Raw genomic sequence first — 24,442 nt, 5'->3', positions numbered from 1 at the left:
GACTACAATGCATATCGAAATTCCGCCATCCACCAGAGGACGTTTCTTTGATTTCATATGCTGGTGAGTGCTCGATAATGACTTGTGTTCAAAGGTAGACAGTTACCTTCCTCACTGCCCACCAGGAGCCTCACACTCTTACCTACGAAATCAAGAGTCACCTTATTTCGAAAATGGGCAAGGGAAATCAAATTGGCGCTAGATATACAGGTCGATGTCACACGAATACCGACTGTATTTAGCGGAAATCGTGACAACGCATTGGATACAATCGCAGTCGTAATTAAAGTAATTACTCTTAAGTTCGCAAATCGCTTGAGGTCGGGGCACAGAACCATTGTTGGCGATCGGTCGATCGGATGCAGCTTCAATTTAGTGTCCAGAGACTACATAGTCGAGTGCAGAGAATGAAGCTGCTGGCTTCTGATGTCGCCCGAATATCATCTCTTGAGCAGTTCCTTTACGCTCCCAGACAAAAAGTATAATAAAATGCTTAGCAAGCAGTTTATATTGGCCCCCAAGCAAAATCCTTTGTAAACTGAGCACATCAGAAGCCATCTTTTTAATATATAAGGCATCGTTCAACTATTCGGACGCCAATCGCTAGATCAGACAGATCATTAACTGAGCAATAATGAAATTCATCGAGACCCAAAAATCTTTTTTAACAACGAATTGTCTAAACACCCGAGCCCGAGCACGTCCAAGGTAAACCTGGCTGTACCAAATCAAAAAGGCAACGAGTTAGGAGTTGTAGATCTATTTCTTTGAACCGCACAGATTGGAAGAAGCTTGTGGATGAAGCTAGCTCACCCCGAGCTGTAATCGCTCCTTGATGATAATGATAAACTCATGCCCTTGGTCGGAGCTGAACATCATCACAGACGAAAAGTTGTAGTTGTCTCAGTTTACATTGGGTTTTACCGCAGTGGTCTGCAAAGCAAAAATCTGCTGTGAGCTGAGCCAGCGCTTTGACACATCAGAAGCCACCTGTTTAGACTAAAGGACATATTTCAACAATACCGACGCTAATCGCTAGACCAGACAAGTCATCAACTAAGCAATAATAAAGCTTAGCTTGCCTCATGAACGCTCTTGGTCGGTCATCAACCATCATACATCACAGTCGAAGAGCTCTAGTTGTGTCGTGAAGCCCGCGTAACTTTCGCATTTACGTTCCGGATATTGCAGCAAGCCGAAGTCGCGCTTATCCGGTAAACCCCAGCTTACCAAATATATGTCCAACATGTGAAGAAATTCCTGTACTTACAAGACAACCAATTCGTATGTCTACTTAAAATAAATCATCTCATATTCCACCCCATTTGGTACGATCACATTATGAAGACCTCGCGAAGACCTGGTAAGTCCGTTAGGAATACAACAACCAATTTCCAAAGAATGAGGCTGAATCTAAAATAGGTGGATTTATAGATTTAATTGTCGCATATATTCCTTTTTCAAGGCATTCTAGCTTCTTCTTCAAAGTGTGCCCTTCGATGTTATCCTACAAAGAAACACAGCGGCAAACTTTTATGCCAGCTTTGAACAGATAACTTTTATGAGACCCTTTTTCACGACAGAAATGGGTTTGTATGTGTGCCGCAGTTTTCCAAGGGACAATCGGTATTGGAAGAAGCTGCTGGTATCGAGCCAAGTGCCTACCGAACGCTGATCATGCAAAAAAATCCGCCAGTTACAGCGGCAGTGATTACTGTCGACAATTTCGTGAGCTTCGAGTATCAGGTTGCCAGTAAAATATATTTACTCCATAATTGACAACCGCCTTAGCCCAATGGGTTGGTGCGAGACTACCATTCGTGAGCGCGAAGGTTCTAATTCCGTGCATGAACATCAAATAATAGAATAAGTTTTTTCTAATAGCGATCGTCCCTCGGCAGGCAAATCGCCGGGAGTATTTCTGCCTTGGAAGAACTCCTGATAAAAACCATTTGCCGTTCGGAATCGGCTTTTAACTGTTGGTCTCTCCATTTGTGGAACAACATCAAGACGCACGCTACAAATAGGAGTAGCTCGGCCAAACACCTAACAGAAGTTTACGCGCGAATTATTTATTTATTTTTTTATTTTACTAGAAGGCTTATTAAATGAAGCAAATTTATTGAACGCAAACTTAAATGAATTTCTAGTTATTCAAGGCGCATACTCATATATCCAGCGAATCATATTTTATTACAGATATCTAAATATTGGCTTTTCTATCAAAACTTAGTAACAAAAGTTTACGAAAGCAAAAAAAAAAAAAAAACAATCGAGAGAGAGACAGCACAAAGGCCTCGGATTAACTAGTCAAAGCAACAGTTTTTTTATTATTACTACTGCCAGATTTCTATTTTTACCCTTCCGCGTGCTTATCAGAATTTGTACAATAACTTACCTCGAACTTTCGACACCGTCAACTTAGCCTCCTGCTGATCGCGCAACAAGGGATGGAAAAACGTATACACCAAATCCGAGTGAGCGATCTCATCAGCTGAATTGAAGAGCGAGATAAGAAAGCGTTGAATTTGTGGGAGACGACGCTCTGCGACCGATTTGACGTTGGAACGGCCCACATGCATGCCGCTGGGTAAACTGAAAACGAAAAGAGAAGATAAAAGAGAGTCCGATGTAGATAAAAAGCGTAAAGAAATCAATTACCTAACTGGAAGTAAATTTAATAACTGGGCAATAAAGATGGTGGAGCAACACAAAAGTGTGTGCAAATAAAAATGAAAAGAAACAAAAGAAAAAGCAAAACTAATAACAAAAGCAAAATCAATTCAAATTTATCGCGCAAATAAAACTGATAAAAAAAATTGAAGCCGAAAAAATTCAATTAACCACATAGAGCGCCAAACCAAGCGACACATCATAAAAGAACGCACCAACAAACAGCGGAGAATTATTAGCGGAGAGCCTAAAAGGTGTAGCTGATAAGCTAAGCTGAGAGTGCGCGAGTTATGAGTTATGAGTTATGTTATTGTATTAATTATGTTACTATGTACCCTCTATTTATTAAGGTATTTACTAATGTATGTCTGTATTATATTATTCACCGGATTCATGTACTATGCGAGTTAATGATATAAAATATGAGTCGATGTAGTTTTGTTTTTTAAGTTGAGTTGAAAAAAGAAAATTTTCTAGAAGTTATAAAATTGAGTTGAATGAATAAAGTCATAAAAAAATAAAATTTCTTGAAAATATTTTATTTCTTTGAAAAATAAAATTTTCTTTTAAAAATAAAAGAAAATTTAAGTGGCGCAGTCGGTAGGATTCCTATTTTTGTTTAAAAGGAATCCAGTGAAACGAAACGAAAACTCTAAAATAATTTTATACCGAAAAAGGACACACTGCTGGTTAATAAAAAAAAAGGCGTACTTTTTCCAAGTGAGCAACGAAGTTAGTTAAAACAAAAATTTAGTAACTAACGCAGAAACAACACTGTGACAATATTGTATGAAAAGTCAGGAGAAACGCCAACAAATTTTTGAGAAAAACCGTAAAATGATGGAGGGTAATCAAAGTACCATCGAACAGTGTCTAGCGGCTTTGACGCAGCTCGTAGTAGCGAATCATCAACCCATATCATGGAGGAGTAAAATAGAGAAGGAAATTCGGTATTTGCCGGAGTTCCGAGGAGAAGCAGGTACTCTGCCATCCTTTATAGAAGCTGTTAACAGAGCCCTTGCAGATTTCCCGTCAAGTTGTGATGACGTTTATAAAATAATTTTCAACCTGAAGATTCAGGGCATGGCCAAAAATGTACTATCCGTGAGCCCCCCTTCGACGTGGGATGAATGCAGGCAGCGGCTAAAGAAGCATTATCGAGCGTCCAAAAATCAAATGGAAATAACGAGTATCATCAATAATCTTAAAGTAAGAAGTATAAAAGATCTAGATTATAGAATTACTAAAATATTAGAGTATATAAGCGAACTTGCACTGTTTGAAGATGATTCCGAAACTGTAACTAATATATTTAGTGGCATGCTTGTACAAAGAACAAAAGAATTAGTTTCAGGTACTCTTGCATTCGCAATTATGAAAAAACTAAAAATTCAAGAAGTTAGAGAAATTGTGGTTTCTTTTGTAGGTCAAGACGAGGGTAATTTAAAAAGTAGTCTACTTCTAAAGCATACAATAAAAAATACTGAATGTCATTCAAAATATTACCAAAATCAAAATTATCGTAATAGTCGCTACGAAAATGAAAAACCAAAACAGTTACAACAAAACATAAGCAAATACGATCGAGAAACTAGACATCATACTAATAGTTCACAACAGAATTCATATAATACTAGATCATACCACAATAACAATTATAACCGAAATCGTCACTATGTAACAAATAGCAGCAATGAACCATTGAGACAAGACAGCGATAATACTCGTAGGCAACAATATAGGCAAAGCGAACCGATGGAGGTAGATGTTATCAGCCAAACCCCATTTGAAACAAATACAACTGAAGACATTTTTTTTATCAACTAGCCTCGGACCGTAATAAAATATTACTTAAACTAACAATCGAAAACCAAGAATATCTTGCGTTATTAGATACAGGGTCCACTGTAAGTTTACTAAATACCAACAAAATAGGAGAAAATAAATACAAAATATTAACAGAAACCACAACACCATTAAATACGATAGAGGGTAGAGTGCGTAAATTTAACAAAACAGTGTCTACTAAATGCCCAAAAGAGTTTCAATACCCCTGCAATTCTAGAATGAAATGGCTTGCGATATCAATGGATAAGCCATATGACCTTTTATTAGGTATGGATTTTGTTGTAAATAATATAGCAAAAATCGTTCTAAAAGATCAGCTAATACTCTTAACTAATGGAGCTATTTTATATTTTATATCAAAAGAATTTGAAGTCAATGTTTTAGAAGAATGCAAAATACAAAAGGAACAATTAGATGATTTAAACAAAAAAGAGAAAGAAGTTATTGAAAGGTTATTGAAGAAATATAACAAATTACTTTACAAAGAAAATGACATACTGACGAGTACAACAACAATTACACATGAAATAAATACTACAACAGATAAGCCAATAAATTCAAAATTATATCGCTATCCACCCAAGCACGAAGCAGAAGTGAGACGTCAAATGGAAGAAATGGAAGCTCAAGGCATAATTAGAAAAAGCAAAAGTCGCTATAGCTCTCCTATAATAGTCGTCCCAAAAAAATTAGATAGCTCAGGAGTCCAAAAGTATAGAATTGTTGTTGACTATAGACGTCTTAATCAAGTTACAATCGATGATAAATACCCCTTGCCAAATATAGACAGTATTTTAGACAAGCTGGGAAAAGCGCAGTATTTCACCACCATTGATTTGGCAAAGGGATATCATCAAATTTTGTTAGCCAAAAAGGATATCGAAAAAACTGCGTTTGTCACCCCTGCAGGCCTCTATGAATACGTTCGAATGCCGTTTGGCTTAAAGAACGCGCCGGCAACTTTTCAGAGGCTTATGAACGATATTTTGAGAGAATATATTAACAAGATTTGCGTTGTATATCTTGACGATATACTTATTTTTTCTACCACCTTAGAGGAACATGAAATATCGTTAAGTAAAATATTTTATAAACTGCAGCAGCACAATCTGAAAATTCAGTCCGATAAATGTAGTTTTATGAAAAAAAGTACATCATTTCTGGGGCATATTCTCACAAAAGAAGGAATGAAGCCAAATCCGGATAAAGTAAGAACAATTCAGGAAATTCCATTACCCAAAACAGAGAAACAATTAAGGGGCTTTTTAGGAACGACAGGTTTCTATAGAAAATTTATTCGAAACTACGCTAGTGTGGCCTATCCAATGATCAAATACCTTCAGAAAAATAATAAAATTAATAGTAGTGATCCTCAATATATAACGGCGTTTGAAAAGCTGAAAAATCTGATAACAACTCATCCAATATTGAAGTATCCAGAGTTTGACAAGCAGTTTGTTGTAACAACCGATGCCAGCGATTATGCTATTGGCGCAGTGTTATCGCAACAGGGTCACCCAATATGCTATGTATCGCGGACTTTAAACAAGCACGAAAAGAGTTATAGCACAACAGATAAAGAGTTTTTGGCAATTGTTTATTCAGTGAATTACTTTAGGCCTTATTTACATGGAAATAAATTTAAAATTCGGACAGATCATTTACCGATAAAATACATGAACGACAAATACAAGGGTAAGGAATTCTCCCAAAGACATCAAAGGTGGCTGTTAAAACTTCAGGAGTACAACTTCGAGATAGAATATTTAAAAGGGCATGAAAATAAGGTAGCTGATTATCTTAGCAGGTTGACTAATGCGGAAAAAATACGAAAAAATAATGAAACCGAGTCTAATATGCAAATATCGAGTACTGAAGAGGAAGAATCAAGACAGTGGATACGAATAAAAGAAGAAATTGTGAACAAATATAAACTGCAGCTTATTTTGACATACAATATTGTAAATGAAATTCAAACAATTCATAATAGAAAAATCATTGAAATTAATCCTTTAGGAAATGAAGACTATATAAAAGACTTGTTAAAGTGCCACATCAAACCAGGAATAATTGGCATTTTTGCAGACGTATCGGACAGGGATTACCATAAAATCCAACTTCTTTTGATTTCCACTTTTTCCACCAGCACAACCAAGTTTGTAAAATGTACACTACGTGCAAAAGAGATACTGAACGAAGACGACTTACATAAACAAATATCATTATACCATACCCAAGAATCTCTACACAGCGGTATTAACGAGTGTTACAATAGTCTGAAAAATAAAATATACTTTCCAAAATTAAGAGAACACATTCATTTAATAATTAATAATTGTCAGAAATGTCAGGAAATAAAATATGACAGGTATCCTGTAAAGCAGAAGTTTTGTATCACAGAAACGCCAGCTGAAAAAAACGAAGTCATTCATTTAGATATATTCCACATAAAAAAACATTCATTCGTAACAACTATAGACAAATTAACAAAGTTTGCCGCAGCTTATGATATAGGAAATAGAAATTGGCAAACGAAGAAAACTTTGATTTTAGAACACTTTGCTAAATTTGGTAAACCGAAAAAAATTATAATGGATAACGAGTTCAGGGCAGAACAGTTGCTTGAATATTTAAAAGAGGAAAATGTAGTTGTCCATTTGACAAAACCCAACTCACACACTGGCAATGGCGACATAGAAAGATTACACTCAACTCTTATTGAATTAATAACAGGTATCGAGGATAAAGATCTTACTATAAATATGAAGATGCAGGTTGCTATAAATACTTATAATAACCGATACCATACAACTTTAAAATGTACCCCTAAAGAAGCCAGAGATGTAGTAGATGCAGCTGTTTTGTGTGAAAGAACAAGAAAAATTAAAGAAAATTTAATAAATAAAAGAAATATGAGCAGAGAAACTTATGTAGAAAAACGAATGGTGGTGCAAATGATATGCTGAAGAATTTTTCGACGGCTGATGTTGGTAATACGTAACTGGTATGAGGGCCATGAATGTTAAATTGGCTAAAATACGACGCTAATTTATGGAATTGAAAATGAAATCATTTTCGGAGTAAAAACCGCACAAACAAAGTCAGCGCTTGAGAGCAGAAGAAATGCGAGCGAGAGCATGGAGTAGGGCAGAAAACAAAAGCTAATGTTTTATTAACTGTTTTAATAACAAATGTCGTTGTGGTAAGAGTAAAAACAATAGACACTAAATAGTTGTTGTTGTTTTCAAACAGAAGTTAACAACCAACAAACCAAGCAAGCAGCCAACCAACCAACCAACTCCGAAGCTTTTGTCATTCAATTTCATAAACGCGTCCGATGCAGACACGACCAACCGCAGGTAGTAGCGCAAACGTGAAATAAAAAATATGAAAAAAATAATAAATAAATAAAAACAAATAAAAAATAAAAAACAAAAAACAAAAGAAATAAGCACTTGAAGCATGAACAAATTATAATTGATTTTTTAGATACCTCGGCGCGGCACAAAAAACGTGAATAGTGATAAGAAACGTAAACTTCAGTATCAGTTTATTGCTGATATTTTCAATAAATGTGGTATAGAAATAAAATCAAATTGGAAAACACAAATTTACTACGTTCGACAACGCAAAATATATCGAAAAAAATACTTAAACGAGTGTCAAAAATGTTCTAAACGAAAATTCAAAAAGCAATTTGGATATTTTTTAGTAGCAGAAATATAAAATAAAAATAAAAATTTGTTAATTTTTTGCGAAAAATTATGGCTAAATTGAACAGTGTAGCGGCAGTTGGCGCTGGCGGCACAGGTAGGCTAAAATGTCTACATACGCACAAATGGAACTAACTAATTTCAACTCTTTTCTCCAATCCAACCCACTTCCGCCCACCCACACACACACACACACCAATATGCAGGTGACGGCCTCTTTGCCATGCTGGCATCGGTTGGTGTACTGCTTTGCATGATTTCCACGTTGATAGGCATCAAGATTTGGTGGTTTAAGCATCGGCTAACATTCGATCACAACACGACGAACAATGGTGCGGCAGGCCGTGCCACGCCTACAGTACCATTGCGAACGCGTAGCAGTCGGGACAAACGCATGTCACAACAGGTAAAAACGATGATGCTGTGGTTGCCAATAGCCAATAGGAAATGTGCAAAGGCACACTTAGTAGATGGAGTAGAGTAGAATAACTACGCTGGTGTTTAAGATTAGAGCGTACTTCCCGTGTAGTTTGGCTCAACCACTTTTGCATAATTTTCCTAGGCAGCCTTCCATCTATTTCATATAACTGTTTTCAAGTTATAAGTGTTGCCATTGAGTTGCAATGAAAAGACTACAAAACCCATTGGTTCCTATTCTGCACCAGAGTTTCGCTGCAGCTATTAGAAGAGCATGTACAATAACAAATCCTTGCTTTTTTTACTCGCACTCGTTCGAAGAAATGTCGAAGTGTCAAGTCCTAGAGTATCAAATTTTTTTGGTTTCTGAAAACGCAAAACGCTTTTAAACTACATTTTCGTAGAAAGCAATTTTTCAAACCAATCTGAAACTGTTTTTTTTTTTGTTTTGCTTCGCAATAACCACAAAGCCAAGGCGAATCTATTAAAGGTGGTGTTGGTAAATCAGCTGATTTGTTTTTTTTTTCTTTCGCCGTGTCCACGTGGCTGTCAGCCCAGAATGAAACAAGGCGAATTCATTATTGGTTTTCTAGTTTCCCAATACTTTGCTTTGACAATCAAACGTACAGAACATTGTTCTAGGTCTAGTGCCACCACCTTTAATGAATGCGCCTGACACAAAGCCATAAATCCATTTTTTTTCTTCTTCCTATTTAGAAATCCGAAGTGTTCTGCGAAAACAATTCAACACCTTCTCTCTCAACAACACTCAGAATACGCTCAATATTTTATTGTGCAACATTAGAACTCCCCGCAAATCACAAACTTAACTTTCAACTTTTGGATAATGGTCAACTGCAAATACTTATAGATAAAAAGTAAAGTTTTTTTAGTGAAAAATGGTATCAGCTGTGTTTTTATTTTCGCATTAGAACTTGCGCTATATGGCGCTCAGTAACGGATGTTAAAAAAAACTATGAAATAGCGAACATGTTTCCTTATATTAACTAACTAAACTATATTAACTAAGTTCGGGTATACGCTTTAACAGGATCATCCATTCGACAAAGTTTAGAGCCACTTTTTCCAGTCTAACCAGCCTTATCCCGTTCATAACACACTGAAAGTTCGCTGTCAAGTCGTCAATCGTAACTTATTTATTAACGTAGTTCCAAAAAGTCAAATCGCATATCCTAGGCGACCAATTGGCAGTCCCTTTTCTTGACATGATTTGAACAACAAGTCTGAAGGAACGGACGTCCTTTGAGCGGATGTTTTTTCTATACCAAATCTTATCTATCGGAAGAAGTGAACCCCTCTCTTTTGAGTGAAGCCTACTCTTGGACGGACAAAAGCTGACAGACAGTGACTGCCAGAGCTACCCTCTTGTAGGAGCTTAATTCTAAATAATTATAACCGTACCATAGACGAGGTTACCTTTACTAGAGCTATCCGGTCCACTGGTATCGAAAATTAAAATCTCTAGGAAAGGTAGTTTCTTGTGTTGAGGCTCGATAATAAACCGACTTGCGAGAGTGTAGTCTGAAGACAGGCCTTAAGTGTTAGTCATTGGATATATACGGATAGAAGATGATCTCTATTGACAAAACTGTGACTAACTTAATGGGGTGGGCCTTTAAGCTTTCTAAGGCTATTTTTGTGCTACTTTAGCTGAAATTGGTAGTTTTGCCGACAGCAACATTAGACACATTACACCTGTCTTGAGCTGTTGATCAGGTTGTTATTACGAGTAAAGAGGGGATGAAGGTTTCTTGAGCCAACTAAGGTCCACTCTTGGATAGGTAGACCCTGAGCCGACAGCGCAAGCTTTTCCCCGAGAACTTTGACTTATAGTGTAAAGATGGGATGAAGGTTTCTTGATATAGCTATGGTCCGCTCTTGGATAGGTACACCCAGAGACGGCAGCACAAGCTTTTCCCCGAGAACTTTGACTTGTAGTGTAAAGACAAGATGAAGCGTCCTTGAGCCTACCGCTCTTGGATAGGTCGATCCCGAGTCAGCAGCGCAAGCTTTTTTCCTGAGCGCTGTGACTTTTAGTGTAAAAAGGTGATGGAAGTTTCTTGATCTGCTCTTGGATAGTTAGACCCTGAGTCGGCAGAGCAAGCTTTTCCCCCGAGAACTTTGACTTTTAGGATAGATTGGAGATGATCGAGGGCGCTTCTTCGGCTTTTTAAGCCGCATCTCACGTTATCTAAGTATCGAACATTGTCCCATCAGAACTTTAACATGCATAGTTATGAGGTTCTTCTAGCCACGGATGGATTAGAGGTGATCGAGGGCGCCTCTCCGGCTTTTTAAGTCGCAACTCTCGTTAATGAGGGATATCTAAGCTGAACACTGTCCCATCGGAGAATGGGTAGATGTTTCCACTTTTCAGCTGGCCTGATTTCAGACATCTTAGCTCCCACTAATGGAATCTAAAATAATGGATCTCTTTTTCTCCAAACTAATACTAGATGACTTAAGGTACTCTACACTCGAAAACATTAGATAGAAAAACAAGAGGAGTCAGCTAAGAACTGCTCTGCGGGGGTATAATTTAAATAGCAAAATTACGGAAAACAGAATTTTTTGAAGGGCTTTGTTTAGGTAGAATAGATTAGATTTGTGGGGGGTTGGACAAGTCAAATCACTCAGTCAGGAAGACCATTGTACTACACCCGGATAGATTACAGTGGAAGTTAGGTAGACTAATGTTTATCCAAAGTGTATTTATTTAGTGACTAACTTCGGTTTTCTAGGTTAAGTTCGCGCCACTCTACGCAAATGTCTATAAAAAAATTTACATTGTTAACAAAAACCAATCGAATTTATTTTTACTGAATAGCGAACATTTCCAACCCACTTCAACTAATAGGCACTGATTGACTGCCTAATCATTAGTCGGTAATTTTTTACGATTGCAGAACAGCAATACCCTTTCATAAATTTTAGGCCGATAACCGACAACGACAGAACATAAGAAATCGTCATAAAAATAATCAAATACTCGCAAATAAATGGCCAAATAGGTTAGTCAAAAATATTGAGGAAAACAATAGCTATGTACATATGTGCATATGTGTAGGAGTTTGTAAACGTTATTGCTTTTTCAGTCGTGTGACGCATAAGTTCGTGCGTCCATAATCACCTTCAACTTGGTGCCTGCCACATTGCAGATAAAGAGAGCAACTAAAGCCAAAACAGACTTTTCTGCATGTTTTCCTTTCTTTTCCCCTTGGATTAGACGTTACTAAATAGTTATGCCTTTTATTTACTTGTTCTATATTTATAAACTGCCACCGGTGCCGGTCTAAATTGTCTGCAATCCAAACAAACGCGCGATGACACATTTGCACTTTGATTTTCCTACCACAGCGAACAACATGATTGCATATGTACATATATATTGTAGGTACATATATGTTGTAGTTGCAATTAGACCTGAATAGGCAGGCACACATACACCTATATCCCTGTGCCATTAGATGCACTATCTTGAAAAACAAAGGAAATCTACCCATTTTGTTGATTAGTTTTGCTTATCAGTGGCAGCGGCGCATCGCAAGCTTTTCGCGGTTCTTTTTTCGGTTTCTTCATATACAAACATTGATTTGCATTACTCAGATGTGCGGAATATTTTTTTTCGAAGGCAATTTGTTATTATTCGTTTTTTTTCAATTAATTTTTATACTTTTTCGCTTTTACTTAATTAGATCCGTGAACCCGTTGAGATACATGGCGTTTTCCGGCGGCGACAAGAAAATGACTTGGATATTGTGCCAACAAAGCAATTGCCGCGTAAGTAATTTAATTTTTTTTTTTTATTTATTGTAATTTTATTTTTTACTCTTTGTTATTGTATTTAATTTTAATTATAATAATTTATTCAATTTTTTATATTATAAAATTTTTATTTTGTGTTATTTTAGTTCTCTTAATTTTACTTTATTTTAGTTTTTGATTTAGTTTATTTATTTTTTATCTGATTTTGTTCTACTTTTTATTCTACTTTTAATATTACAATTTTTTATATATAGTTATTTTTGTATATTATCATTTTATCTTATATTATTTTTTAATTTATTTTGATTAAAATTAGTTTTATTTTACTTTAAATTTATTTTATTATATTATTTAATTTATTCAATTTTTTATTTATTTTATTTTATCTCATTTAATTTTATTTTATTTTATCTCATTTTATTTTATATATTGTCTTACTTTATTTTAATTTAATTCAATATAATTTTATTTTATTTTAATTATTTTAGTTTTTTATATTCCTTTTTTATTTTATTTCTTTTAATTTTATTTTATTTAAAATTAATTCTATTTTTAATTATTTTATGTATTTTTTAGTTAATTTTTTATTTATTAACTTTTTATACTATTATTATTGTTGTATAGCATTATTTTATCACATTTTATTTTTTTTTTAATTTTATTTAATGCAAAATTAGTTCATTTTATTATATTTTTGAGTATAATTTATTTAATATTTTTATTTAATTTTTTACTTTATTTTAATTTAATTTAATTTATTTTATTTTATTTTTATTTCCATTATTTTATTTTTTTTTTTTTGTAATTATTATTTTTATCTTATTTTATTTCTTTTACAATACTTTTATTTTATTTGAATTTAATTATTTTTTAAATTATTTTATTCTTTATATTAAATATTACTTTTTTTGATTATTATTGTTGTATTTTAATATTTTATCCTATTTTATTTAATTTAAAATTAATTGCATTTTATTTTATTTTTTAATTATTTTATTATATTTTTTAATTTCATTTATTTAATTGTTTGTTTATTTTATTTCTTTTAATTTTATTTTATTTTGCTGCATACGAGTATAATTTCTTGTTATTTCATTTCATTTTATTTTTCTCTTTTTTTTTGTGTTTCCCTCCGTTACTCTCGCATTCCACTCACATTCCGCTAACCCACTCTTTCATATATTTTTATTAAATTTCCTCTCCTCTCTTTCCAGCCGTTCGCATTCGGAAGCTCTCTCAAAGCACACCCTCTCTTTTCCCGCTGCCACCTCCACGGCGACAAGAAAACGTACGCAGCGCCCTCTTCGAAAAATTTCAACCGCCAACACGTGAACCACCACGCCCTCCACCCGAATCATCACCACCACTCACACCAGCCATTAGTCTAGTCGAGGAAATGCCTACATTCGATGAGCTCGAGCAAAAATATCGACAAATGGAGTTGAACGAAGAAAAAGCAACCGAATTAAAGGCGGATTCACATGAGAACATACTACGTGTAAAAGAATCACCACCACAACCACCACAGCGTTTAAATCGAAATTCTTATAACGAAAGCAAATTGGTGGGCATGCACAAGTTCGTTAAATCTAGACCACCGGCTACAGAAACAGAGAGCTTCCAACAAAAAATTAATGAACGTCGAGCGACGGGCTATCTGCGACCTAACGAAGGAGATATAAATGCTACATTAGCAGGTTCAGAATCGTCACTGCACGAAGTAAATGTAAAGCGCCCGACAAGCATGGAAGAGTTCGGTGAACGTCGTCCGACCGGTTATATCAAGTACGAGGAAATCGATGTGCATGGTTTGGAAGATTTTCGCAAAAAATGGGAAGGGTTGCAAACAAGTTTGGGTGCACAAAGACCAATAACATATGAAAACAGTGAGCGTATGGAATATGAAAAGTCTCACGGCCACATTTATGACCATATAAATCGAGCGAGTGATCGCGATTCATATAAAGTTGCACCTATAACTGAGCTAACACCCTTAGCAGATGAGAGTTGCAAACCGGGCAGGGAGGAGCGTCTAAATTGGGGGAAAGATGAAAGTGTGGGGGACAAACGCGGCACACCAGAATCGCTAGGAAGCATCGACTTTACCAGCGACGAAGAGTATGCAGACGAGCTGGATGGTGTTAAACGAAAAAAGATATTCAAATCCACGTCAGTGACTAACTACAGTTTCAATAGCTATCAAGCAGTGGAAAATGTGCGACCGCAGCCGCTAGAAGAACCGTCGGTTCAAACAGGCACATTAAAGTTTGAAAACACTCAGCTAGACGAGGAAGGAGTGACAAACGATGCCGCTAAAGAAAATCCAATTTTGCGACGACAGACAGGTCATTTGCGCGCAGTACAGCCCGAGCAACTATGGGATGAGCTGGAGGCTAATATAAAACAGGACGAACATGAAAGACATCTGTGGCTTGAGATTGAAAAGGATCTCGATTTGAATCGAGATCTCGTTAGCAACATTGAGGAGGAATTCGACAAGATACGACACTCATACGAAGAAAATGAGGCAGCCTTCCTGGAGAATAGCGGCGGTTTACGACGTGTGCCCAAGAAGGTGTTGATAACGACACCCGAACCAGATGGTTTTGGCAAAAGCATCGATGAAGATTGGGAGAGCTTTGAGAATTTGGCCGAAGAAAAACCTAAAATATTAGCGGCAGCTAGCAAAAACGTTGTACAATTCAATTTATCCGACTTAGAGGATGCGTACGATAAGGAATCGACACTGCGCATAGAGCGTCGACCAACTAGTTTCGTACACAATAGAGTTCAGTTTAAACGCGAGCTATCCAATATCGAAGATGCAGATGAACCCACATCGCCGCTCAACAATGCAAGTTGCATTGAATTAGTGGAAAAGGATCAGGAGTGCTACGCTACGCCGACCTACGAGAAAGAGCATCGCCCAACAGGCTATGCGCACCTAGAAATAACCGACTTAGATGACGATTACGTGCGTGAGCATAACAAAAATAGTATTTTCGAGCCTGTCGAGGAGCCGCTAACTGTGAAAATTCAGCCACGTGCGCGTCCTAGACCGCGGCAAAAAGTCACATTCGATTTCAGCAATACAGAATACTTCCAAGCGTCCAACGGAGAGGAGGACACCGAGGATGATGAGGAGTCAGATGAGCGGGAAGCAGCAGCAGATTTTTTAAAAACTACATGGCCGGATAACGATTTAGCTGAAGAAGATGTTGCGTCTCAGACTATACCTAAGCCAATGCAACGTGTAACTAAAATCCATTATGCAGCTGAGTTGTATAACGACGAAAGCAGCGCTACAGAAGAGCAAATACGCTTAGCACCCTCACCTACTCTCTCGCCTGCGCCAGTGACGCTACTCTTCGGCACACAAACTTCGTCCGACACAGCAGAGGTGGATATGAATAATAGTTGGGCGACGACACCACCAAAATCAATGTCGCCAACACTTCTGAATAAGGATGAACATCCAAAACCGGCTTACCGCAATACAGTCACAAAAACATCGATGGTGAAAAGTTTAACTGTAGTGGAGGATCAGCAGTATACGAGTATGAGTAGTTTTAAGCCGCTCGCTACTGCACGTAAACAATACTTTGAAGAGAGTAATTACAATTCAACAGAAGCATGAGGGAAAGCTAATAAAATGAAAGAGTGATACGAGCTAATAAGAGAACAAAAGAGAGCTTTGAAAAAGGATGAAAAGTCTAATCCAAATGGAGGCTAGAAGTAAAGTTGCAAAAGTATTAAATGTAGCTCAACCAAAGTTAGTCTTCTTTTAAGTATGATGTGCCAGAAATATACACCTAAAGACATTCAAACATAACAAATAAAATAAAGATTAAATATAGAATAAAAATAAAATTCAAAAAAATACAAGTGAAAACAGTTTCGTTTTGCACACTCCACAGCCGAAGGTAATATTTTAGTCGGTTTTTCGAACTTTACCTAATCTCTTTTTCAACTTTAAATAATCTTTCTTACTTCATAGTAGAAGTAATGCTACTCGTGTATTTAGGCACGCACCCTGTTTTGTTTTTTAAAACCTTTAACTCGGTAAGGGCAGTTGAATTTACGCAATAGGAATGAGCCAGATTTATATTCAGCCAAGAACTGTTAATCAAGCAGCCTTTCCCGATTGAGTGTAAGCAATATTTGGCAATGCCAACAGGGCTCACTAAAAGCTTCTAAATATTGCAATAATCAAGGAGCGAAAAGGTACCAGCAATCGTCAAGGTAGGTAAGCTGCGAACTTCTTTGAATAGGTGGTCGCTTGCGATCCTCTTTGGAACGGGTTGGAGCTCAAGGTTTCAGTTAAAGAAATGAATAAAACGGAGAATGAGGGACGGTGCACTAGACAGCATGGATTCCGCCGAGTGCACAGTACCACCACAGCACTCACCGCCATGAATACTCAGATTAACCGCGGGCTTAACCGAAACCGCCCCTGTGAGTGGACTGTCCTAGTAGGGTTGGATTTGAAGAAGGCTTTCAACACTGTCAGCCACACCACACTGCTAGATGATACAATCGATCCTCCCGTCGGGACTGAAGAGATTCTCCGCGAACAGTTTGAGTAGTCGGCATTCGTCAAGCATCTTTCCAGACCAAAACTCAAAACAGAGGAGGATAACGCAAGGTGCTCCGCAGGGTGGTGTTCTTTCTCCCTTGCTAACTTCTATATAGCGAAGCTCCCCCAACCACCAGAGGAAGTTTCCCTGGTCTCCTAAGCTGCCGATTGCTCGATAATTACGTCGGACAATGACATCGCTGGCTTGCGTTCCAAAGTGAACGATTATATATATATATATAATTGGCGCGTACACCCTTTTTGGGTGTATGGCCGAGCTCCTCCTCCTATTTGTGGTGTGCGTCTTGATGTTGTTCCACAAATGGAGGGACCTACAGTTTTAAGCCGACTCCGAACGGCAGATATTTTTATGAGGAGCTTTTTCATGGCAAAAGTACACTCGGAGGTTTGCCATTGCCTGCCGAGGGGCGACCGCTATTAGAAAAATGTTTTTCTTAATTTTAGGGTTTCACCGAGGTTCGAACCGACGTTCTCTCTGTGAATTCCGAATGGTAGTCACGCACCAACCCATTCGGCTACGGCGGCCGCCAAAAAAGTGAACGATTATCTCACCAAATTTTCTCGCTTTTTCACTAGGAGGAATTTCCAACTTTCCTCCACTAAATCCACGGTGACCTTTTTTATCCCCTGGACGAAGGAGGTCAAAATACAGCAGCAAAGACAAAGAAATGTTGCTGGCGACATTTAAAGCAATTGGCCGGCCGGTTATAAATTACGCTGCGCCTGTCTGGTCGCCTAGAACCAGTGATGCGCAATGGACAAAGCTACAAACTTGTCAAAATACTGCTATCAGGACACTCACGGGATATCTGATGATGCCCCCTCCCCTGCGGCACCTACACAATGAGGCATCAATGCTTCCTGTTAAGGAGCACAACTAAATGTTCAGCAAGCAGTTTTTTCTTGGGTTCTACCGCAAATGTCAGCCCTGCAGACATTAAGTCTGAGCCACCTCCCAGGCACGTCAGGAGACATCTCTTTAACTACACTGACGAGATCCAGGGCAAAACACAATTACAACTACTGGTTCGGACAGTATACATACAAACCCTAAACGACATTCATCGAGAGACCCTTACCGCCTTCCAAACTCCCGACCCCTGCCGAATGACGTTATCAGAGTCCAACCACCACCTACTGCAGATAAAGAGCTCGAGCTGCCTCGCGAGACCATTTTTGGCCAATTGTGTTCTGGTTATTGTTGTACCATCGACCCCGACATACCCAATATATGTCTACCATGTGAAGGCACACAGCACGACACTATCCACCTATTCACATATCCTATCAAACCTACTCACCTGGACCCAACCCAGTCGAAACAGCATGTTTTCTTGGTCTGCCGTTAGATGAGTTAGACGCAAACGACCGGTAACTACATCGCACTGACAGGGTGTAGTAAGCTACTATAGCCACAACAACAACAAGACTCAACAATTTAGAAACGCGGTGGAACTGAAGTTGTCTACAAAGGTCAAAGACATTGGAATAGTTTTCTATAGAAAGCTCGAATAAAACATCTCGGATCAGTACAAGCAGGCAAACAAATAAAATAAACTCAATGAAAAACGGTCTAAGTCGCTAATACATCTTGATCCTTGCTCCAGCAGCTTGTTTATCGGCATAATTAAAGGATTCTATCTGATGGGTTGCAGTGAAGAGAAGTAGGGAAGGTAAAAAGCACGAGCTCGCACTTCAGTGGCAACGCAGCTGGCTCACCAGCTGAACCAGTGGCTCCCACGCCACCTCAACCTAACATAGTCTAGGTGGCCATTCGCGTTCTACGTCGGGGGTATGTCGAGCAAGTATGGGAAATGTTTATGCTGTTACAACAACAACAACGACATAGCCTATTGTTTGAACAGTTAATCACATTTTTTTTAATGAAGTCAATGGCAAATCTTTGGAAGCATATCTGCCGCGAAAAAAGGCAAAGCAACCACGTCAGTTGTTTCTACTTTACCGAAACAACCTATGTAGATTGATATCGGGCTAGCGTTCTCACTTCAGCAATCCTAGTCGCAGCCTGCATAGTAGAGTATTCTGTCAGCAGTAATTTTTTAGATACCTTATGATCAAAAAGTACCGGGAAGGTGATGTTGACTGTTTTCTTCGATTGCCGAGGCGTAGTGCACCATGAGTACCTTCCATCGGGCCAGACAGTCAGTAAGGAATATTATTTATCCGTTTTAAAGCATTTGAGAGATGCTGTACGTCGCAAACGGTCAGAAATGTGGGCAAACAATTCTTGGATTTGTCCATTTTGATAACGCGCCATTGGATTTTTTTACCAAACACCAAGTAAATACCATCGTGCAAGCACCGTATTCACCTGATATGGCCCCGTGCGACTTCTTTTTGTTTACCAAGTTGAAGTTACCACTTCGTGGAAGGAGATTTCAGTCGATAGGGCAGATCAAAGAAATTGCGACGGAGGAGCTGAAGGCCATTTCCTCGTCGGCCTACCAGGGCTGCATGGAGGACTGGGTTAAACGTTGGCAGATGTGTGTTGCTTCAGACGGGTCATATTTTGAAGGAGGTAAAATAAATTTGCCAGAAATTTAACTCTGTTTAGTTTTATTTAAATATTCCCGGTACTTTCTGATCATAGAGTATATTTTTATAGATTTAGTGCTACTTGGGGAATGCCACAATGGTATTTCAACCATTTGACCTACACTTTTATGATAACAAAATGGTATTTCTCGGTCCTACTATCAGCACAGACATGAATCCAAATTGGATATTTCATAAATTCACCGTGAAGGGAACTTTCGTTTTAAACAATAAATCATTTACATACCTTAAACGACTACTTACCTATGCAATTTCGCCAACGGAAAATGCAAACACAATTTTTGATGGAATTCCGTAAATTCCTTATATGAGCGGAATAAATGCGTTGGATCGGTCTGCCCATGACGCGTCACTTGTAAAATGTATGTATAATACTTTTCCATATCATAATGCTTCTGGCAACGCACTACCATTACACTTTTCAAGCGGCCATCCTGCTGCATGCTGTAAAGCAAGCAAACCAAAAAAAGTTTCCGTAAACACCTTGAAACAATCATCCAAAACGCATTTACTTACGTATATTTGCGCGGCACAAAGGACAACAGCTCACCACTGCCCTCATCATTGCTAAAACGCATTTGTGCCAAATTGTGCAAGAAGAAATTGAATTGTGTGAACCAACTCTTCAGCGAGAATTGTATCATCTTGGCAAATGAAGCAGCAGCCTCTGGATTCGATTGCTCTGGCAGCAGAGCGCCACGCACATAAGTCACTGCATCCGCTGTCACGCCCGGTATGCCGGCAGTGGCCATGAGTGCAAGCATATGTAAAATGAGATCACCGTGTTTGCGTATAATATTGAAAGCGCGACAACACAAGTCGACGAAATAATGGAAATCTGTGGAGGGTTTATCGCCGCCATTAATCACATATGCCATATCGGAGGTGAGCACGAAGGGTGTGCGATCTCTGTGTGCGGAAGAGTGATGGAGAGTTAAGTATAGGAAAGTAATTAAAAAGAAAAAAGAGTAGTGATACCTTTTGAAATTGCCAAACATTTGCGCATCGCCAAGAAATTTGCCAAAATCGATATGAAATAGATGACCCGAAGTCTTCAGCATAATATTGTCATTGTGACGATCACAGATGCCGAGTATATAAGTCGCAACGCTGTAGCCGGCGCAGGAAACTGTAATTGGAGAATAAGAATTGAGAAAATGGTAGAAAAAAAGTTGTTGTCTTTGTTAAAAACGAGCTTCTTTTTTTTTTGTGATCTATTAAAATAGCCTAGCACACATAACTTTCCTAATTTCATTTCTCCTTCAAAGCTCACCTGTAAAATTCTTCACCGCGCGCTGATACTCCAACTGACTAGGATTCTGTTTGGCCAACCATTCAGCAATCGGACGATCCTTAAAGGATCCCGTCAAGCCATATTCGACTTGTATTTTACGCAACGTCTCCGCATCGGACACCAATTCAATCATGCCCTTCTTAAAGCCCGTAGGTACACAATTAAAGGTAACCATTTTCAGATCCAGACCTTCTGCCAGCCACATTTTGTTCATAACGCGTATGAGTTGAATGGTGAGCATATCCTGTTGCAAATCGTCACCCGACTGCAAGCGAGAAGATTTGTGAGTATTCACTTTTTGTTTTGTTTTTGCTTTTCACTCGATACGTACCTTAAATATCGCCGGCAACACCTCGCCATCTGAACCGATGTAGGAGATTTTTAGTGGCAGCGTATTTGAATTGAAATAACTACAACTGCGCACATTTACTCCGGTCACTTCCAATTCGGGGCCCAAAGGCAATGATGTGGGTTTATCACCCAACTGCTGATGTACTGTGTCCATGCCGAAGCAGAGAGTTTTCTGGCGCAGCGATTCCTTAGCCTCCTTCACGGACTCCGCTAGCCGAGCAAGACTCTGTGAACAAAAATTTGTTTTTAGATTGTATTTAAATTTTTAAAGAACTCTACTTCGTCCGCCCTCTAGCGCTATATCTCTACTCTACTTTCTCTTTCTACTACATTCCCGCTCTCTCCCTCTCTCTCTCTCACACTATCTATTTCTTTTTCGTTCGCGTTCTATCATTCACTCTCTCTTTCTCTCTAACTCTCTCCACCTCTTACCTTGCACATCATATTCTGACTGAGAAAACGCGCCAGCAGCCGTTCACCACAGATCGCCAACAGCGCACGTAACATCATCTTGTTGCGCCTATAGTAGCGCGCTTGTGTTATCAGCGACTCATCAATTTCATTTGCTACTGACGAGGCATCAATCGAATTTTGCGGGTCATCGCCAGGTAAACTGTGCACCAGCAGCCAATACATGTGATGCGCAATGCGCGGCGATTCCAAACACTTGCAAAGTAGGAAGCGTGCCATTGCCGATGCTTCATAGGTGTCGTGTTTGAGCGCTTGCAGCAATTGTGGCAGATAATCGACCAGCTGATCATTGGGTAGCTGCGAAATCCACTCGGCCGCCTTCTCGCGCACCTTAGCATCTGGATAACGTGGCAGCAGCAATTCCAGTGCTTGCAACGGTGAAAGCGGCGCCCATGAATGCAGCAGCGAGTGCAGATCCATCAGACTAGCATAGTCCCAGCTGTGCGCCGCGTGTAGCACTTTCGGCAATGCATATGGGAAACTCTGCAAATACAGACGCTTTTCCCAAAATACTTCACGCTTATCCTTTGCACCCGAATAACCCTGCTCAGCGGTATCGAGCAGCTCTTGCTGCAAATTTGTATCCAACGAATTGAAATCGTAACGCGGTGCTGGTGGCGGCTGTTCCAACGGTTCGGGGAACAGTATGCGTCCACCATAAGGTGGCACTTCTATACTTAATACCGGACAGATATCCGGTTGCGGATGACAGCCACGTGCAGGTGCGGGTCCCAAGAACTTGTCTGTCGTTGGCGGCCACATTGAGAGCAAATATGAGCCGCAAATCATTTCGCGCTTTTGATCGAACAACTGTATGGCGCACCAGCCCAATTCGGTGGCCACATGCCGACGTTCACCATTGGCATCTGTATTCTGCTCATTCTCCGCCGTTTGCGTGCCATAGAGCACAAATATCAGACGCGATTCGCGTGGCAGCGTACAAATGGGATTTTTTTCGAATGTAAGCCATGAGGAGAAATTTAGGCGTGGAAACAATCCACCACTCATATCGTTCGAACATTTGGTAACTATTGGATCGGATACAAAGCGTGTGCCATAATTGATTTGCACGCCCAGCGAGTAATCGTCGTAACGCCAAGTGGGCGGTGGCCGATGCAGGCAATTAATGCTAACAACAATCGGTTTGAGTACACACGAAACCGGTATTGGCGCTGTAAAACGAACATAAAAATGCAAAAATAAAGTCATCTTTGTGCAGTTAATTTGGTGCCTACTTACTTGTCGAATAATCCACTGATTTCACAGAGAATCCCACACGGAATACATTTGAATATAGTTCGATCAACTCCTGCACGGCATCACGCAGCTGACTGCATTTCAATTTTATCTGATCTAGCTTGGATCGTGGCACCATTCGTACTTCTGCATAGTCACCGCGTTCGCTGACTATCTCCGGATTACTTTCCGTGGTGTGTGCGGCATACTTCACTTGACTTTCTTCGCATATGCGCTTGAGATCGGTAATGCAAGCAGAGATTTCAAGCGTATCTATCGACCCGAGGAGCGCGCAAATGGCTTTAGCCGCCTGTACAACGCCCGAGCATGAAAGTATGGAGCGTGAATTCGGATCGGCAGATTCTAACTTATCAATCTCTGTTTCGAGCGTTTCTGTGGAGGAGTAAAAAATGTTAGGTTAGTTTAGTTAAAATGGGTAGTGAGATGCGAAATGCTTATCAGTAAATTTTAATTTCCTCCTGAACATTTATCAAACTTCTGCTTTTCCCGCCAATCCCTATCCTCATACATACCTATTAATATCATCATATTATCATAGTTAATGGTGGTAGCCATTTCGTTTGGTAGTACATCTTCGGCACGCAACTCGGCGTCACGCATATCGTCAGATTGTGTACGTGCAATCACTTGCATACTCTCCTCGGACTTAACGCATAAGCCCAATTGCACATCTTGCTCCAACTTGAGACTGTTATGCACACATTCAAGCTGGCTGAGTTTGGAGGTGGGTGATAGCCATTCAGAGACACCGATGGGCTAGAAAGAACGAGAAAAATATTAATGCATACATACTATTTTTATATATAGATAGATATATTTTCTACGAGGTTCGGTCTTTTGTGCCCTCTTCTCATCACAGCACCTCATCCACATCCAGTTCCTTTATTAAACTCAGTATAGAGCTGGGTTGGATTGAGCGTATGTGCCTCTTTTCTGGCAGCAGTTGGTCAAGATATCTCAATCTTCACAGCGCTATAGCGCTACATTTAAGGAGAAGGTGGATTGGAGTCTCCTGAAATTGGTGGCAGAAACGACAGGAATCAGTGGACCTTATCCCGATCAAGTGCAGATGACTACGCAGTCTGCAGTGGCTTGTGGGACTGCCCGTGAGCAGTTTCAGTTTATTCTTGGGAAAGGTTATGAGTATTTTAAAACTCTTTTGGTTGTACCCTCCCAATAAGGATTTTGCCTGGCGTAGCCATATAGCCCTAGCTCTCCACTTCTAAGCTTCTCCTAGATGGTGTGTTGTCCCATAGCAAGGACGTACTCGGCTCATATTACTGGCGAGGCCGCAGCCCTTTTCGACAATGCGGCCGCCACTTCGTTCCCAGTTATACTTCTGTGTCCGGGGGCCTAAAATAGCTGGATGCGATTGTGCATTCCTAGTAGATTCAGTTTCTCGATACACTCAAGGACCAGTGAGAACTTAGTCTCACAGGCTGGCTGGCAATGCGATCA

General features: G+C 39.1%; 2 protein-coding genes across 5 annotated transcripts in view; one reads left to right on the top strand and one right to left on the bottom strand.

Moving 5' to 3' along the window:
* The window catches only part of LOC129242326 (phosphatidylinositol 4-phosphate 3-kinase C2 domain-containing subunit beta), a 63,931-nt gene that overhangs the window by 4,940 nt on the left and 34,549 nt on the right, over window positions 1–24,442 (bottom strand). For all 4 annotated transcript variants that reach the window (XM_054878906.1, XM_054878904.1, XM_054878905.1 and 1 more), the window contains 9 exons: window positions 23,497–23,740; window positions 22,967–23,356; window positions 21,689–22,899; window positions 21,237–21,482; window positions 20,885–21,170; window positions 20,590–20,740; window positions 20,128–20,520; window positions 19,855–20,055; window positions 2,399–2,595 (listed from right to left, as the gene is read on the bottom strand). In XM_054878906.1, coding sequence (XP_054734881.1) covers window positions 2,399–2,595; window positions 19,855–20,055; window positions 20,128–20,520; window positions 20,590–20,740; window positions 20,885–21,170; window positions 21,237–21,482; window positions 21,689–22,899; window positions 22,967–23,356; window positions 23,497–23,740 — 3,319 coding nt within the window. The remainder of the gene's footprint in view (window positions 1–2,398; window positions 2,596–19,854; window positions 20,056–20,127; window positions 20,521–20,589; window positions 20,741–20,884; window positions 21,171–21,236; window positions 21,483–21,688; window positions 22,900–22,966; window positions 23,357–23,496; window positions 23,741–24,442) is intronic.
* LOC129242327 (uncharacterized) lies at window positions 7,561–16,301 on the top strand. Its single transcript, XM_054878908.1, has 4 exons — window positions 7,561–8,331; window positions 8,441–8,640; window positions 12,368–12,452; window positions 13,652–16,301. Exons 1-4 carry the CDS (start codon window positions 8,286–8,288, stop codon window positions 16,072–16,074), a joined length of 2,754 nt encoding a protein of 917 aa, XP_054734883.1. The 5' UTR covers window positions 7,561–8,285; the 3' UTR covers window positions 16,075–16,301.

Source organism: Anastrepha obliqua, chromosome 3 (genome assembly GCF_027943255.1).
Source record: "Anastrepha obliqua isolate idAnaObli1 chromosome 3, idAnaObli1_1.0, whole genome shotgun sequence".
In the NCBI taxonomy this organism is placed as follows: domain Eukaryota; kingdom Metazoa; phylum Arthropoda; class Insecta; order Diptera; family Tephritidae; genus Anastrepha; species Anastrepha obliqua.
The sequence above is the reverse complement of the archived record's forward strand: the minus strand, read 5'-3'. Positions and strand labels throughout refer to the sequence as shown.

What these genes read in the sequence shown, in the direction of transcription:
- LOC129242327 (XM_054878908.1), top strand. Translation starts at nt 8,286, where the DNA reads ATGGCTAAATTGAACAGTGTAGCGGCAGTTGGCGCTGGCGGCACAG. An exon ending in AGTTGGCGCTGGCGGCACAG is followed by an intron (nt 8,332 to 8,440) that starts GTAGGCTAAAAT and finishes ACCAATATGCAG; the next exon opens with GTGACGGCCTCTTTGCCATG. An exon ending in ACAAACGCATGTCACAACAG is followed by an intron (nt 8,641 to 12,367) that starts GTAAAAACGATG and finishes TTACTTAATTAG; the next exon opens with ATCCGTGAACCCGTTGAGAT.